The sequence below is a fragment of the Chaetodon trifascialis genome, chromosome 16 (genome assembly GCF_039877785.1).
Source record: "Chaetodon trifascialis isolate fChaTrf1 chromosome 16, fChaTrf1.hap1, whole genome shotgun sequence".
Lineage (NCBI taxonomy): Eukaryota > Metazoa > Chordata > Actinopteri > Chaetodontiformes > Chaetodontidae > Chaetodon > Chaetodon trifascialis.
The window spans coordinates 16060043-16075746 of record NC_092071.1 but is presented as its reverse complement, the minus strand read 5'-3'; the positions used below and the strand labels follow the sequence as shown (position 1 = coordinate 16075746).

General features: G+C 45.6%; 1 protein-coding gene across 3 annotated transcripts in view; it reads left to right on the top strand.

Annotated features, from left to right (window-relative positions):
* Positions 1–15704, top strand: part of LOC139344661 (cell adhesion molecule DSCAML1-like) — a 51387-nt gene that overhangs the window by 30293 nt on the left and 5390 nt on the right. The window contains exons 6-26 of one of the 3 annotated variants that reach the window (XM_070982984.1): positions 796–1071; positions 1448–1744; positions 2247–2519; positions 3426–3710; positions 3898–4017; positions 4118–4294; positions 4859–5058; positions 5317–5413; positions 5563–5691; positions 5774–5941; positions 6070–6140; positions 6642–6882; positions 7954–8139; positions 8868–9023; positions 10727–10866; positions 13297–13450; positions 14032–14149; positions 14286–14449; positions 14541–14639; positions 14938–15126; positions 15349–15636. In XM_070982984.1, the coding sequence (XP_070839085.1) occupies positions 796–1071; positions 1448–1744; positions 2247–2519; positions 3426–3710; positions 3898–4017; positions 4118–4294; positions 4859–5058; positions 5317–5413; positions 5563–5691; positions 5774–5941; positions 6070–6140; positions 6642–6882; positions 7954–8139; positions 8868–9023; positions 10727–10866; positions 13297–13450; positions 14032–14149; positions 14286–14449; positions 14541–14639; positions 14938–15126; positions 15349–15636 (3828 nt within the window). Of the gene's footprint in view, positions 1–795; positions 1072–1447; positions 1745–2246; positions 2520–3425; positions 3711–3897; positions 4018–4117; positions 4295–4858; positions 5059–5316; positions 5414–5562; positions 5692–5773; positions 5942–6069; positions 6141–6641; positions 6883–7953; positions 8140–8867; positions 9024–10726; positions 10867–13296; positions 13451–14031; positions 14150–14285; positions 14450–14540; positions 14640–14937; positions 15127–15348; positions 15637–15704 lie in introns of those variants that run through there. The other 2 variants (XM_070982985.1, XM_070982987.1) reach the window with 2 other exon arrangements.

The following is a 15704-nucleotide window of genomic DNA, read 5'->3' as shown; positions in this document are numbered from 1 at the left end:
CACACTCTGTGACTCTGACAGGGTTGGGGGGGGGGGTTGGGAGGCACAGAGATGCCCCCCAGCACACACCACCAGCTGCCTTATTGCTCACTGACATTTTCGCACACACACGTGCGCACACACACACACACTCTCTCTCTCACACGCACACAAAAGCAGACAGGCACACTTACACACACAAGTGGACAGAGATGTGAAGAGATATCTCCAGCTGCTTTTTTAATGAGTGCGTCGAGCTGATTGAGTCACCGCCGCTGATTGTGCCCTCTCTCTCTCTCTCTCTCTCCGTCTCTGTGAAAGTAAGCGCCTACTGTATGTTTGACTGCATGTGACACATTTTGAATGCAGCTGGTTGATTTAAGAGTCACCAAGGAGATACAAAAATTGATATGACTTTGCAATAATTCTAAAGATTTAAAATGTGTTTAGAAATCAATTCATGAATAATTAATTCGTTTTGCAAATGAGCAATAGCCGAATATAATGTGTAAATGAAGAAACTTAAATTACACATTTTAAATGTTTGCTCATAAATCTGGCAACACAGAATGTATTTTTGTCTCATGGGCGATAACTGGTTTGTGAAGTCTTCGTACCTGAGTTATTAACCACCAATAAATTAATCAATAACAACTAATGAAGCCTTTACACTTACAATCTACTGCACAGTGGTACCAAAAAAATCAATAATCTTTGCATGTATGACAAAAAAAGGCAAACATAAAAGAAAGAAACTGTAGCCTTTGGAGTTTTTCTATCCATCTGTGTTCTCAACACCCTGTGTCCTTCGCTCAGATCCACTACGAGTGACCTTGTCCCCCAAGAATCTGAAAACCGGCATCAGCAGCACGCTGTTCTTCACCTGCACTGTGGAGGGCTCTCCTGAATACACCATCACCTGGTACAGCAACACAGAGCCCATCGTCCCCGATCAGCACATCTCCATCCAGGGACAACACAACGACACCCTGCAGATCACCGCTGCACAGAAGTTCCACTCTGGGGCTTATCAGTGCTTCGCCTCCCGAAAGGGCCACACTGCTCAGGACTTTTCCATTATTCTGCTAGAGGGTATGTGGACAGAGACTCTAGGGAAACAAACAATTGTGTATAAAAGAGGACACAGCAGCCATTTTATTACAGCACTGTAGCAGCAAATGACAATTAATTTAAAACCTCTACTTTTACATTGCACCTTTGTTCTTCATCTGAATGCTGGTGGATAAATGTGTTCGCCCATGCAAATGTCATTTACAGGTGCATAAATAGAACACCATAGAGTTGCTTGTCATTTGTCAACTACATAAAATCATTAGGCATTAAAATGCATCAGAGATGGTGGCATAAACAAAGTTGTTGGACCTGCTGAACTTCTCACCTGTTTATCGTTATGGCCTTCTCTATTTTTCATCTCTCTCGCTCTGTCTCTCTCTCTGTCTCCTCTCAGATGGTACTCCTCGTATTGTGTCTTCCTTCAGCGAGCGGGTGGTCAACCCGGGTGAGCCTTTCTCCCTCATGTGTGCAGCCAAAGGAGCCCCGCCCCCCTCCATCACCTGGACGCTGGATGACGAGCCCGTGGTGCGAGACTCCACCTACAAGACCAGCCAGTACACCCTGTCGGACGGCCTGACCGTGTCACACGTCAACGTCAGCAGCCCGCTCATACGAGATGGGGGAGTGTATCGCTGCGTCGCACGCAACTCGGCCGGTAGCGCCGAGTACCAAGCGCGCATAAACGTAAGAGGTGCCTGTCTGCTTTTCAATATAAATGCACTCTACACCTGACTCTATACAAACACACAAGGGCTAGTTAGAGGCATAGATCACACATAATCTATCTATCTATCTATCTATCTATCTATCTATCTATCTATCTATCTATCTATCTATCTATCTATCTATCTATCTATCTATCTATCTATCTATCTATCTATCTTTTTTTCTTAAATGGTAATTTAGAAAAATACATAAAACACTTAGATACACAGAATATCTGATTAGAATAAAATCAACAATATCCTCAATCAAATTTTAGTAAAGGGAGCATAACTAACCTCCCTGTCCACCTGTCAACTTGCCCCAATCACTCTATCCCTCAACCTTTATCTCTTCACCTCCTGTCTCCGTGGCTGCTCCCTTACTCTGCCATGACCTCCTTCACCTCATCTGCCCCTCTCTCCGACCTCTGTGTGTGTCTCTCTCTGTCTCCTCCCTCCATCCCCTCCCTCTCTTCCCTGTGTCTCCAGGTCCACCTCGAATCAGACCCATGCGGGACATCACCGCAGTGGCGGGCAGGAACACCTACATAACGTGCCGTGTGATTGGCTACCCCTATTACTCCATCAAGTGGCTGAAGGACGGCATGCAGCTGCCTGATAATCATCGTCAAGTGGTGTTTGAGAACGGCACCCTGAGGCTGACGGACGTGCAGAAGGGCGCGGACGAGGGCACCTACTTGTGTAGCGTTCTGATCCAACCCCAGGTGTCAATCAACCAGACCGTTCATGTCACTGTTAAAGGTAAGCGTGAGGAAGAAGAAGAGATTGAAAGGGATAAAACTGCACTGTGCAATGTTTTAGATAAAAACACACTCACCTTATGAATGCAAATTGTGAAGTGAGGCTGCGGTCGAGCTAGAGGGACTATCTACGTGATTGGGATGTACTGTGGTTTCGCCTCATTTTCCCAATATCCCTGCTTGCTGCTGGAATGTCTTTGTGCACATCTCTGTATCCAAAATAAAAATGTCTCTTAAAATGGTGAGAAAGTAATCTGTCCAAATAAAGCTTAGCTCACCAACATTAGTGCTTTTGGTGCCTTTCTCTACCCTTTAGAAAAAGGACAACAAATGTGTGCAGAGTGTGCAGATGTTAGTAAAAGAGATTTCTGGATATCAGAGTTCCTAATCATCACTTTCAGTTGGAGACACCAGTGTTCAAAGTTGTGCAGTGCAGATTGCAGCCATGCGTCATGACAGGGGTAGATGGTGTTTTATGATAGATGTATGTTTCGGCGCGTCTGTGTTTTGTTTAGTCTGTGAGTGGGGTAACGGTGGTAGCAGGGCAGCTGCAGAGGTGTTTAAGGGTGTGTGCATGTGCCTGCGTGTGTGTGTGTCTCTGATTTAATTAGATGAATAATAATGAAGCCTAGATTAAATCCCCCAGATGTCTCAGCTGTAGTACCCCCACCCCAACCTCCATCACTATGGCAACAGAATGACTTCCTCCTGCCAATTGGACTCTAACCAGAGCAGCTATTATGGGCTGCAGGAGATGGGGGCTGAAGGGGCGGAGGGGGGGAGAGGGGCCCACTGGCCAATGACCTTCTCTCTCTCTCAGCATTGCTCCAGATGGCCACACTGCCACTCTTCCACATCTATCGCAGCCTTTATCATACTCACTCTGCACTCTTCCTCTCTCCCCCAGTGCCACCCCTCATCCAGCCCTTTGATATCCCCTCTACCTCAGTGGGGAAGCTCATGTACATTGCCTGTGTGGTGTCATCTGGGGACATGCCCATACGCATCACCTGGCACAAAGACGGCCAGCTCATCGTGCCAGGCTCTGCCTCTGGCGTCGCAATAGAGACCAAAGAGTTCATGAGCTCCCTGCAAATCTCCAAGGTGACACTGAAGCACAACGGAAACTACACCTGCATCGCCAGCAACGCCGCCGCCACCGTCAGCTGGGAGAGACAGTTGATTGTTACTGGTGAGGGACTGAGCAAAGGGAGAATGGCATGTTGATAAATTAGGTCAGATCAGATGTGATATCTAATGTGCAGTGGGAGTTTAGAATTGCACATGTTATTTTAGGAACACTCCCATTTCCTACCTTTTATTGTTAGACTTTGTTTTAGTCCCTCCATTTAGGTTAATCACATCTCTCTGTTTCTCAGTGCCGCCACGTTTCGTGGTGCAGCCCAACAATCAGGATTGTATCTACGGCAAAGCCGGTGTTCTCAACTGCTCCGTGGAGGGTTACCCACCTCCAAAAGTCATGTGGAAACATGCCAAAGGTGAAATCAGCATACCATCACAACAACGTCTACAACATCGCCATAACACAATTATCACAATCACGAAACTGAGGCAGTAACATGCATTTACTTTGTGCAGGTGTGGGAAACCCTCAGCAATATCACCCAGTCCCTCTAACTGGCCGTATCCAGATCATGTCAAACGGCTCTCTGCTCATCCGACACGTGCTTGAGGACGACCGAGGGTACTACCTCTGTCAGGCCTCCAACGGCGTGGGCTCAGACATCAGTAAGAGCATGATCCTCACTGTCAAGAGTAAGTGTCAATCACAGCTGCTTTTATAACCACATCTCCTGGATTGTACATATACTGTATGCAGAGACAAGCCTCAGCTTTTTGGAGGGGAATCGGCTCTTCTAAGATGCACTTTTGCCCCAGGCTACTGCGGCCTGTACTAAACCCAACAAAACCTTGTCTGTCTGTCCTGCACATCCTTAACTGGGAATATCTTTGCTATTGATTGATGTGTTATGGCTGCTGGTCTGTATGCTCCTGAATGTTTGCTGGGGAAAGGGGCTGATGAATTAGTGATGAAAACAAAACCACAGGAACCCCTTCAATCAATAATCCATGTCTGAGGAAAGGAGGTGGAAAAGACTCAGGAGAAGAAGAAGAAGAGGGCAGACAGGGAGGAGGTAGAGTAAGAGGGCCAGCAGGGCTTGAAGCGTGAAATGAAAATGGAGAGCGAAGTGCAGAAATAGAGATGTCTATACATCTGTAATATATCCTCGATTTTCAATACCACATCCCTGTTCCCTCATCTCATTACTCCATATAATACTATTTGTCACACTGACATATGTCTGTGATTCTGCTCAGTCCCTGCCATGATCACCAGCCACCCCAACACCACCATGGCGAGAAAGGGCCAGACCAAGGAGCTGAACTGCACAGCGCGGGGCGAGCAGCCCATCATCATCCGCTGGGAGAGAGGAGACACCGTTATTGACGCCGAGAGAAACCCCCGTTACTCAATTACCATCAACAAGAAGGGGGACGAAGTCATCTCTACCCTTAAGGTCAGATTCATGAGGATTGTTTGATGCTGTGAAGGGAGTACAGAGGAGTATTTCCAGTTTTTTAAGAATTTCCTGACATCAGAGTTTAACAACATTCGCGTGTAATTCTTGTCAAGGATCTGGATTCACACATTATTGGTTTAACGGTACTATTGCAAAAGGCTTTTCTGATGTTTATTACTGCTGCTGTCTGTTGTGCATGGTCTGTATATTTTGTGGCACGTTGTAACCTTTTTCTGTTTGTGTTGATGCTCATAGCTGAACCCAGCCGAGCGAGGAGATTCTGTCTTCTTCTCCTGCCACGCCATCAACTCCTATGGAGAGGGTCGAGGGCTCATCCAACTCACTGTGCAAGGTATCTCAACCACACAGTGCACACGTCTCACACACGAATGTACTGAAACATTAGGCCTGATGAAACAGTCCATGTGGTTATGTAAGGGAAAATGTTCTAAAATCAGATCTTAATCCAAAGCTCTCACCTCCTCTCTCTCACACACACAGAACCACCAGATCCTCCCGAACTGGAAGTGAGGGAGGTGAAGGATAGGAGCATGAACCTCCGCTGGATCCAAAGGTTTGATGGAAACAGCATCATCACCAGCTACGATATCGAGTACAAGAACAAGTCAGGTAGGTTTCCTACATTTGAACGTGCCTGTCAGATTATTTTGAGACACATTTTAAAAATCTCAAATCTTTCCGTATTCAACAGACTCCTGGGATCACATGTACACAACCAGGAACATCTCACCCACCAACAACCAGGCCAACATTGTGGAGTTGCACCCGGCCTGTGTTTACAGCATCCGCATGTACTCTTACAACAAGATCGGCCGCAGCCTTCCCAGCAAAGAGCTCACAATCAGTACTGAGGAAGCACGTAAGTGACTGTTTTCTCCTCTAGAAATCATGCTTGTCCGTTATTTTTATCTGTTTCTCTTTACTTCTTCTCTGTATGGATGAGTGCTATAAATATTGATGCTTTATTTGACATCTTACATTCAACAGCGCCTGATGGGCCACCGATGGATGTAATCCTCCAACCGATGACCTCTCAGAGCATACGAGTTACATGGAGGGTAAATCACTTCTTTATGTGTTATTTTACAGTGTGTATTTGTGATTACCAGACTTACAATGCAAATCATTGTAAAATACCCAGTGAACATATACCTGCATCTGCACAGCAGTTCATTTAGATATTAATACTCTAACAGAACAACCAGCCAGTTGTCCTGGAAACTGAATATATGTCCTGTGTGACTTTAACTGCATTTTCCTTAAGTGTAGGCAAGCCTAAAAATGTTTTTCATTAATATGCTGCATTGTGGAAAACTTTATTATTAATAGTTATATTCTTAAGCAAGAATTAAAGGTTATAGGTGCAAATAATTGAGCTTTTGCTGTTGGTAGTGTCCCATGAGGGACAAGAACATACACAAACTGCTTCAATAGCTAAAAAAGTTTTATTTTCACTCTTATTGCAGTACATATTATCGCCACCTTCCAAAATAACCCAGTTCCAAATACAAGTTTGACATGAACCTTAATATTTACTGCTGTTACTGCATTTCTTTCAGGCTCCTAAGAAGGAGCTGCAGAACGGGGTGATCCGAGGCTACCAGATCGGTTACAGAGAGAACGGTCCAGGCAGCAACGGCCAGTACAGCATAGTGGAGATGAAAGCTACAGGGGACAGTGAAGTGTACACCTTGGACAACCTAAAGAAGTTTGCCCAGTACGGGGTAGTGGTCCAGGCCTTCAACAGAGCGGGGACGGGGCCATCCAGTACTGAGATCAACGCTACCACACTGGAAGATGGTAGGAGAGCCAGGAGAGAAGGATGGAACAAAATATAGATGGAAAGATAAAGGAAAAAAAGTGGAGCGGGCAGCTAGACGAGGACAGAGTGTGGGAGGATATGAGGGCAAGAGACAGAAATTAAAAGATCTATAAAGTGTATCTCTTTGATTTGTCAAAAAGAATAGAAAACAGAGTCAACTGCAGGAGCAGGATGGCAGACACACAAATGAACGCAGCTAACATGCATACAGTATAAAGACACACATGCACAAGCTCAAAAAATGGTAGAAATGAATTTGCAGCACATCCCCCATTCTTCTTTCCACTTTAATTAGCACCCTCATTAGGCTGGTAGAGAGCGAGAGAGGAACAAGGAACCCCATTACTCTCTAAATGTCTGCCCACTCTGCCTCCTTTTTCTCTTCCTCTCCTTTATCTTCTTCTTCCTCCCATTGGTTCCCTTCTCTTCGTCCTCATCTGTCCTCTATATTGGGTTTTTTTTTTATTTCTTAAATTTTGCTACTGATCCTCCCCTGTGGACAGAAATACATGGACCCTCCCTGTCTCATGGTAGACACCCTGATCAGGAGTAACAGTGATGCTAATTGTCCAAATAGTTAGTCTGAAGCTGCACCTACATCTGCAAGTATCTTAAAGATGAACATTCTTCGTTCAGATTTTATCCCCACTCCTCAGGTCACTCCACCCTCCTCATCTGCATTTTAACCCCATAAGATGGAACCGCTTTTCTATTCATGTTGCTCTCTCTCAGTGCTCTTCCTCCCCTCCATCAACCCCCCTCCACACCTCCTCCCCTTCTCTCTTCTGTACTCTAAAAGCTAGCAGTGAACAAGCAGCTATTGAGAGCTAATTTGAGCTTATTTGACTGATTTGTTTCAGCAGAGATTGCCTGTGGGTTGTTGGTGTTGAGTAGTCACTAATTACCAGTGCTTCAGCCCGTCATGCTAGATCAGTCAGGTCTTCTTAGCCACACCACATTTTTAACAAATAGAAATCATTCAAACAACCTCAAAGATCACATTTATGTATTTACCAGTGGCCCTAACGCTCTTCCCCTGCTCTCTCCAGTGCCCAGTGAGCCTCCACAGAACGTGCGCGCCATCTCTGTGACGTCGGACGAGGCGGTGATCACATGGGCAGAGCCTCCACGGCTGACACTGCACGGTGTGCTGAAAGGCTACCGGGTTGTGTTTTGGTCCCTCTTCCCTGACGGAGGTGGGTGCTGTGGGGGCCAGGCCCAGTGGCCAATGCAGAGTAATTATCACCTATCTCATTCTAAACTTCACCAACCCACCCTACCGCACCACCTACCTACCTACCTCTGTCAGTGTGTTGTCAGTCAAAATGTGTTAATGTGTGTTGGCTACTTTCTCATAAAGCACTTCCTCTTCCTGTGTGTCTTTGAATATGCCCATGTTTGCCCTTGTTTCTTTGTGTGTTAGATTCTGAACACCATCAGAATTTATGGTTGATTGTGTGTTTGTGCTCCTGTTTGTGTTCAACCCTGTTTCCTAAATTTGCATTAACAAATATGTTTTGTGGGAAATGATGTCCAGATAATGGAAAAAAAAAAGCATAATCAGCATTTTTATGTTAATACTTATGCTACTAAAGGGCTATATTAAGATTAGGGAGAGACTGTGGAGAGACTGGATTCACTGACTTTTTCAATATTTTGCCAAAACCACAATCTTTTCTGTGACAAGTGTTTTAGTAGTCTGTAAACCTACCGAAAAATGGGACACAGCGTGCAAACCCCAGCCTCTGTTTTAAGGTTTTGTGCTTTCTATAACCAACCATCCACCCTTAGGTCCTCCCTACAACCTCTGCCTTGCATTCAAGGCAGTATTCACATTTCCTCCCAAACATATTTAGCAAAGCAAGTTAGCAGTATATATCAGTATTTTGTGGAAGACAGAGTTGGTCTATTTTGCGTGTTCACAGTACTCTCTAAAACAGTTTTCCCCTGCTGCCCTCCTCAGAATGGGGAGAAATGCAGAATATCACCACCACACGTGAACAGGTGGAGCTGCGTGGGCTGGAGAAGTTCACCAACTACAGTGTTCAGGTGCTGGCCTACACACAAGCTGGAGATGGGGTCCGCAGCAACGTCCTGTATATCCAGACCCGCGAGGACCGTGAGTATACACACTAACAGGAATGCAAAACAAAAAGATGTCTGCATTTAACATATATTTTGGTGTGTAAGAACTAGAGGAAGGCTTGAACTATGCTTGCACAGTGTGTAGGATGAGGTTAACAGGGGTAGGAAGGATGAGAGATGGGAGGGGAATATATGAAAAGGAGTTCTGGTCTTTATCTCAAACCCATGACAAAAGCTCATTTATGCTGGGAAGCTCCATTAGCAGTGCTAATGAGAATTAAGAGGCTTTGGGTCCACAGCTCAGGGCTGAGGGAGGGCTGGCGGGAGACACTGGGGGGAGAGGAGGGGTGCTCTCTGGGAGCATATAGCATCCAGGAGTCAGCCATCAGCCCAGGCCCACATCCACTCCACCAGCCCTCTTGCCATAGGCATAGGGATTAACTCCTCTTGGATTAGAGAGAATTAATTTTGTGCTTACACCATTGGAGGTGGGATTACAGCCGGATCCATGTCTCTTTATAAAGGAGGGGGAGGAGGAAGGGGCTGGGGGTTGAAGATGAAAAGATAGAGAGATGATCATAGAGCCTATTCTTGGATGACACAATTATTAAGGCATCCAGAAAATAAGACATAATAGAAATGTAAGCAAGAGCCAATTTAAAGCAGACTGCTAGTGTATTTGGTTGAGTGTATTAGTCCTTTATTGTTATGTATCATCCTCTGATTGGCACAGTCGTGCATAATATATCCATATAGGTGGGGATCTTCACTCGGTACCATTGTGCCTTGCTTCTTCATCATCACACGGGCTGAGCTGGCTGTGTAGCAGACTCTCTGTCTGTCTGTCTGTCTGGAGTCCTGGGCAGATTTTGGGCACCAGATGGGACTTAGCTCTTCCCCCCTCCCACTACCACTCCTACATTGACAGGGAGGTCCAGTTATGATAATGATGCCCCTCCCCAGCATCACCACTCCCCTGTGAACTGCACCTATCGCCATGCTTTCATCCCTGCCAAGCTCTTTTAAATGCTCCTCCATTACATCCATCCCTTTTGAGTTTGTGTTGTTTTTATCCATGCTCATGTAATGTGCAGGATGAAGGAGTCCAAGGGCCTGTTTGAATGACTGAATCAGGGGGCCTCCCTCAGAAGAGGAAGAGGAGTTGGGGGTTGGATTCAGAGCACAGGGTCTTACACTGTGATAGCCACCTTCTGTAGACCCCAGATGAGGCCCTCTGTCAAGCACAAGTTATATTTATGGTCGGGATTGAATAGGCTTGACACTTTGAGCCCCATACTGTAAAGCCAATGTGACAAAAGCATTATCGTTCCCCTTTCAGAGTATCCAGTGTCCTGATGTGTTGTTTTTTTTGTAAAGTGTGCATCCATTTTAAACCCTTCTTACGCCTTTAGATGATACTGAGGGTATTAAGTGGTGTGCAGCATCAAGCTGAAGTGGCTAGCAGAGGATCAGACACTAATGTTTAATCTGTTTGTGGGTTTGAGAGTTAAGAGAATGCTGGGTGTCACAGAGTCAGAACTGCTGACCAATGTCTGACTGAACATATGTCCACCCAAAGGTTCTTCCAAGTCTTCCCAGAGCGGCTTAGTACAGGATAAGACTAGCAATCTGCAAACAAGCCTGCTCACTTTAATAGGCATCCAACACCCAGCATGTGCATGCACACACGCATATAAGCATGCCCGCTTTGCTGATGTTCCTGTGTGTTTCCTCTAGTTCCTGGTCCACCAGCTGGCATTAAGGCAGTCCCCTCCTCTCCAAGTAGTGTGGTTGTGTCCTGGTTGCCTCCTCACAAACCAAATGGTGTTATCCGCAAGTACACCATCTACTGCTCCAGTCCTGGGTCTGGGCAGCCGGTAAGTCCTTCCTCTCTCTCTGGGTGTGACTCATAAGGGGCCAGCAGATAATGTTCCAGGTGATTGGGAAGTGAGGGATTTGTGAATTTGATAAACATCTACTAATGGAAATAATTAATTTGTTACCACTTTTATTAATTGAACCTGTGTGTGTGCTTGTGTGTGTATGTGTGTGTGTATCGTAGTGCGTGTCTCTGTTTCACCGCATTTGCACCATCGCTTTATTTCCTGCCCTCCCAGATGAACAGATGAGGTTGTCTTGGCAACGTGATGAGACGTAGATATGCAAATGATGCAGAGAACAAGCTCACACATGCACACTGGCGCATAAGAACCACACACACACAGGGAGACATCACATTTCAACATTTTCTATTTATACATGCATGCGCGGCATTTCAGTTGTGGTTAGATCATGTGCACACAAACACCAGCACACAGTGAAATCTGATAGCAGACCAGAATCTCACTTTCTTATTATTCACAAATACTCCTCCCTCTCTGTGCATGAGTGCCATGTAAATGAGCACGGGCAGGGAGGAGAGAGGGAGGAAGGGAGGGGGAAAGGAGGCTGCAAGAGAGAAAGAGAAACACCATTAGAGGTAGGGAGAGACCAAGGGGAAATGAGAGAGAAAGAGAGAGATGAGGGGAGAGGAAGAGGGGGAGAGAGTGAGAGACAGGCTGGGAAGAAGGGAGGAGCAGAGGAGGGTATCAGTCACATCGAGATGAGAGTGCTTTTGTCCGTCTTTTCATTATCTCCCTGTATCACTCCCTGGATCACCACAACACCACCGCTATGCTGGAGGAATTTTCGAACGCACCCCTTACACACACACACACACACACACACACACACACACACACACACACACACATCCTCCCTCCTCCCTCCCTGTGTCCCTCCATCCTCTCCTCTTCACTGAGCTAGACAGAGAGGGATAGAGGAAAAGAGGGGAAAGCAAATGGTGAAGGAACTGGAGATGAACACTGAGAGATGAACAGATTAAAGAGATAGAACAGAGGATCGACTTGAGAGAAAACAGTGTTTTTGTGCGCACGTTGGCATGTGTGTGTTTGTGTGCCTGCAGGTGTATGCGTGAATACCTTCTCAAAGATGTGTTTGTAGGAGAAATATCCACAGGAACACATCATTTAATCCAGTATTGAGGCATAAAATGAGATATTTCTGAACCCAGTGAATAAATTGCCTTGTCCTGAAAAAGATGAGGAAATCCACACACTCAGTCTTGATGTTTTTTAATTTATTTATTTCTCTTACAGTTTTTCCCAAATATTTAGCTGCTGAAACAGCGTTACAATTCTCAAAACAAATTCAATTACCATATTCAGTTTTACTGTACAGCGGAAGGCATACTGTGCTGTGCAAATCGGCATCATTCACTCAAAACATTGAGTTTGTGTGTCAGAGGTAAATAAATTTATCACTGACACAATGACAAAATGACAAACATGACAGTTTCCTTTATAATAAAATACAGGGCAACCTACATGAACGCAGAGGTGGAGTCCATAGAGAGCTCATTCACAGCTGAGTGAGGCCTTCGCTGTCAACATGTCTCTATTGCCAGAACCAGCAAATACAAGCAAACACTGAGTGTAAACAGCAAAGCAGAAAATCATCTGTATGCTTAAATTCAAATCAAGCAGCAAGGCTGAAAAAGAATATGAATACAGCCAAATAAGTCAGCAAAGACAGCAAAATTCATCCTAAAAAGACTGGAATGTGTACAAAAATAAATGCACAGTATCAATGACCACAGGGCAAAAATGAAGAACTAGAAAAACATGTAGTATATATAAATAAAAAAAAACAATATGCATGAAAATACAATAAGGGATCCTTGTCATTATACCATGCAGTTACATGCAATTTAAAAAAATCTCTTCTTCCAGTTCTTTATTATTTCCACACATCGACATGTCTCTGAACAATTTCCAAAGACAAGCTCTTTACAATCGTCCCGCTGTAGGCTTTTATCACTGAAAACATTTTGACACATCGCAGTAGGAAAAGCACAGGTGTAAGTGATAAAATGAAAGATGGCCGAATTCCATTTAGCTTCAGTCTCAGGGTCCTGGTATTGTGCATGCTGTCATGGCTCACTGGGACACGTGAATATAACAGAGCCATCATTATGTTATTAGTGACACCTGTGTTCTTCCTACTATGGCAAGTCAAAACACCTGCTATGAGAAAGGCTGATTGGCAAAATGTTCCCTTCTTTTGTTCCAAGAAAATTAAGATTTAAAATAGATCAGAGCTTTGCCTTTCAGTGCACATTTGAGATGTATTACCTGCAACACTTCTTTAGTCTGGTAGAGTTTCTAGTGCAAGAGCTGCGCCCGAGCCTGTCGTGTCGCTGTGTCATCATAGTTTGCTAACTTGACATTGCATGCCCTCTGTCCCAGGCTCCCAGTGAGTACGAGGCCAACCCGGAGATGCTCTTCTACCGTATCACGCACCTTTCCCGCGGTAAACAATACCACATCTGGGCTGCAGCCGTGACAACTGCGGGCAGAGGCAACATCAGCTCAAAGGTCACAGTGGAGCCTGCTGGGAAAGGTGGGTCCTCCAGGCGAGCCCGTAGTGGAGGAGAAGGGTAAAGGGATTTCTGTAAAGGTTATGAGGGAGAGCGCTCTAAAGATGGCTATGAAACTGCAACATGATCCGCTGTACACAGATCACTTTCATCACTGTCTCTCCGTCTTGCTCTGCCTGCTCTCTCTGTTATTGATTGACAGCCGTAGTATTGATTGAGTAGCGGCTGTGTTGCAAGAAATGCTGTTGTTAATTATGTGGTGATGAACAGGGCCTATCCAGTAAAATGACCCTTGGGGAGAGAGGTAGCAGGCGAGAATCAATAGACGGGAGGATCTATGGAGAAAAGATAGACTGAGACTAAGAGGTTAGAGCAGGGGCGACACTAAAACACAACGCTACAGCTTTTTATTCCAGCAGCGAGTAAAGGCCTTTCCCCTGAGGCAAACTGGGCCACTCATTCAGCAAACAACAGAGTTAGACATCTGAAAGTCTGAAGAAAGATGTATGTGAGAGAGATGCTGAAGTGGTTTTTGTTTTGTCTTGATGTATCTGTCATCATCTGTGTGTCAAAGATTCAACTTAATCATGTTTGGTGTGTGCAGTCCCAGCTAAGATCCTGTCCTTTGGAGGCACGGTGACCACACCCTGGATGAAGGAAGTGCGTCTGCCCTGCAGCTCAGTGGGAGAACCTGCCCCCACAATTAAATGGACCAAAGACAGGTCAGAGCTTATCATATACCTCCTGTATGTCAGCACCATGACTCATTCAGACAGATGCTGCTGCTTGTGAGAGAAAAAAAACAAGTTACTATGGGATGAGGTTAACATCTGGAATCTGTCTGTTACTGTTTATCAGTGAGGACTCTGCCATTCCAGTGACAGCTGACAGCCAGCGGCAAATCTTATCCAACGGCACGCTGGTGCTACGTTCAGTCAAAGCAGAGGATTCTGGGTACTACACCTGTACGGCCACTAACACTCTGGGCTTTGACACCATCATAGTCAATCTGGTGGTGCAAGGTAAGAAGAAACAGAAGTGGGACGGACCAGTGGAGGATGTGCTGTGATGTTTTCGCTCTGTTGTTGAGATTGTCTCTGTGTGTACTTCCAGTTCCTCCTGATCAGCCTCGTCTGACCGTCTCCACTACCTCCACCTCCTCCATCACCCTGGCATGGATACCCGGGGATAATGGGGGGAGCTCCATCAGAGGTAAGCTCCTGAGGACACTTTCTGTGACCAGAGAAAAACCTCCCCACCTTGCAGTCGGCTCATTAAAAAAATATATCCTTGATTTTGATTTTGTGTTTTTATGCTGCACACAACAGTGTAAACAAGGTTTCTGGTGAAGAAGAAGTGAAACTAGAGCTGATTATAGCTGATTGTTGCCCCCTGGTGTTCAACTGATGTAGCAACAGCAAGGATCCTCCACAGTCTTTAATTCCTAGGACTGAGTAGTTCTTCTAAATCACTTGTGTTTGACACAAAGCTGTGCTGTGTGACTCTGCAGGATTTGTGCTGCAGTATTCTGTGGACAACACAGAGGAATGGAGGGACGTGTTCATCAGCTCCAGCGAACGTTCCTTCAGGTTGGACAACCTGCGCTGTGGAACCTGGTACAAGGTCAAGTTGGCCGCCAAGAACAGCGTGGGCTCAGGGCGCATCAGTGAGATCATTGAGGCCAAGACTCATGGAAGAGGTGAGGGGAGGGAACAAAAGCCATGTAGATATGAGTGAGAAGGAAATGAACAGACTGTAACTCTGGCATCTCAAAACAGAGAAAAATTGTATTTGCTAATTTTCATTTCAGATCTCATTATGTCACACTGACTAAGTCCTTGTATTTAGGGAAGACTCTGTAGTAACTTTTAGTAATCTTTCTAACTTTCTGTTGCTCTGTCTCTTTGCCACTCTTCTACAGAACCGGTGTTCAATAAAGATCAGCCGCTGCTCACCCACATCAACTCCACCCACGCAGGGCTCAACCTGCAGGGCTGGACCAGCGGCGGCTGCCCCATCACTGACCTCATGTTGGACTTTAGGCCCAAAGGTACCTGGGCCTGGCAGAGCCTCAAGGCCAACTCTACCACTCAGCTCTTCCTCAGCGAGCTGCGTGAGGCCACCTGGTACGAACTCAAAATGAAGGCCTGCAACAGTGCCGGGTGCGGAAACCAGAGCTCCCAGTTTGCCACCACTGACTACGACGGCAGTAAGCGCATCCCATCGTCTCTCTGTCATCTGCACCTCTTGCACTGACTTTTCTGTATCAAACCTTTT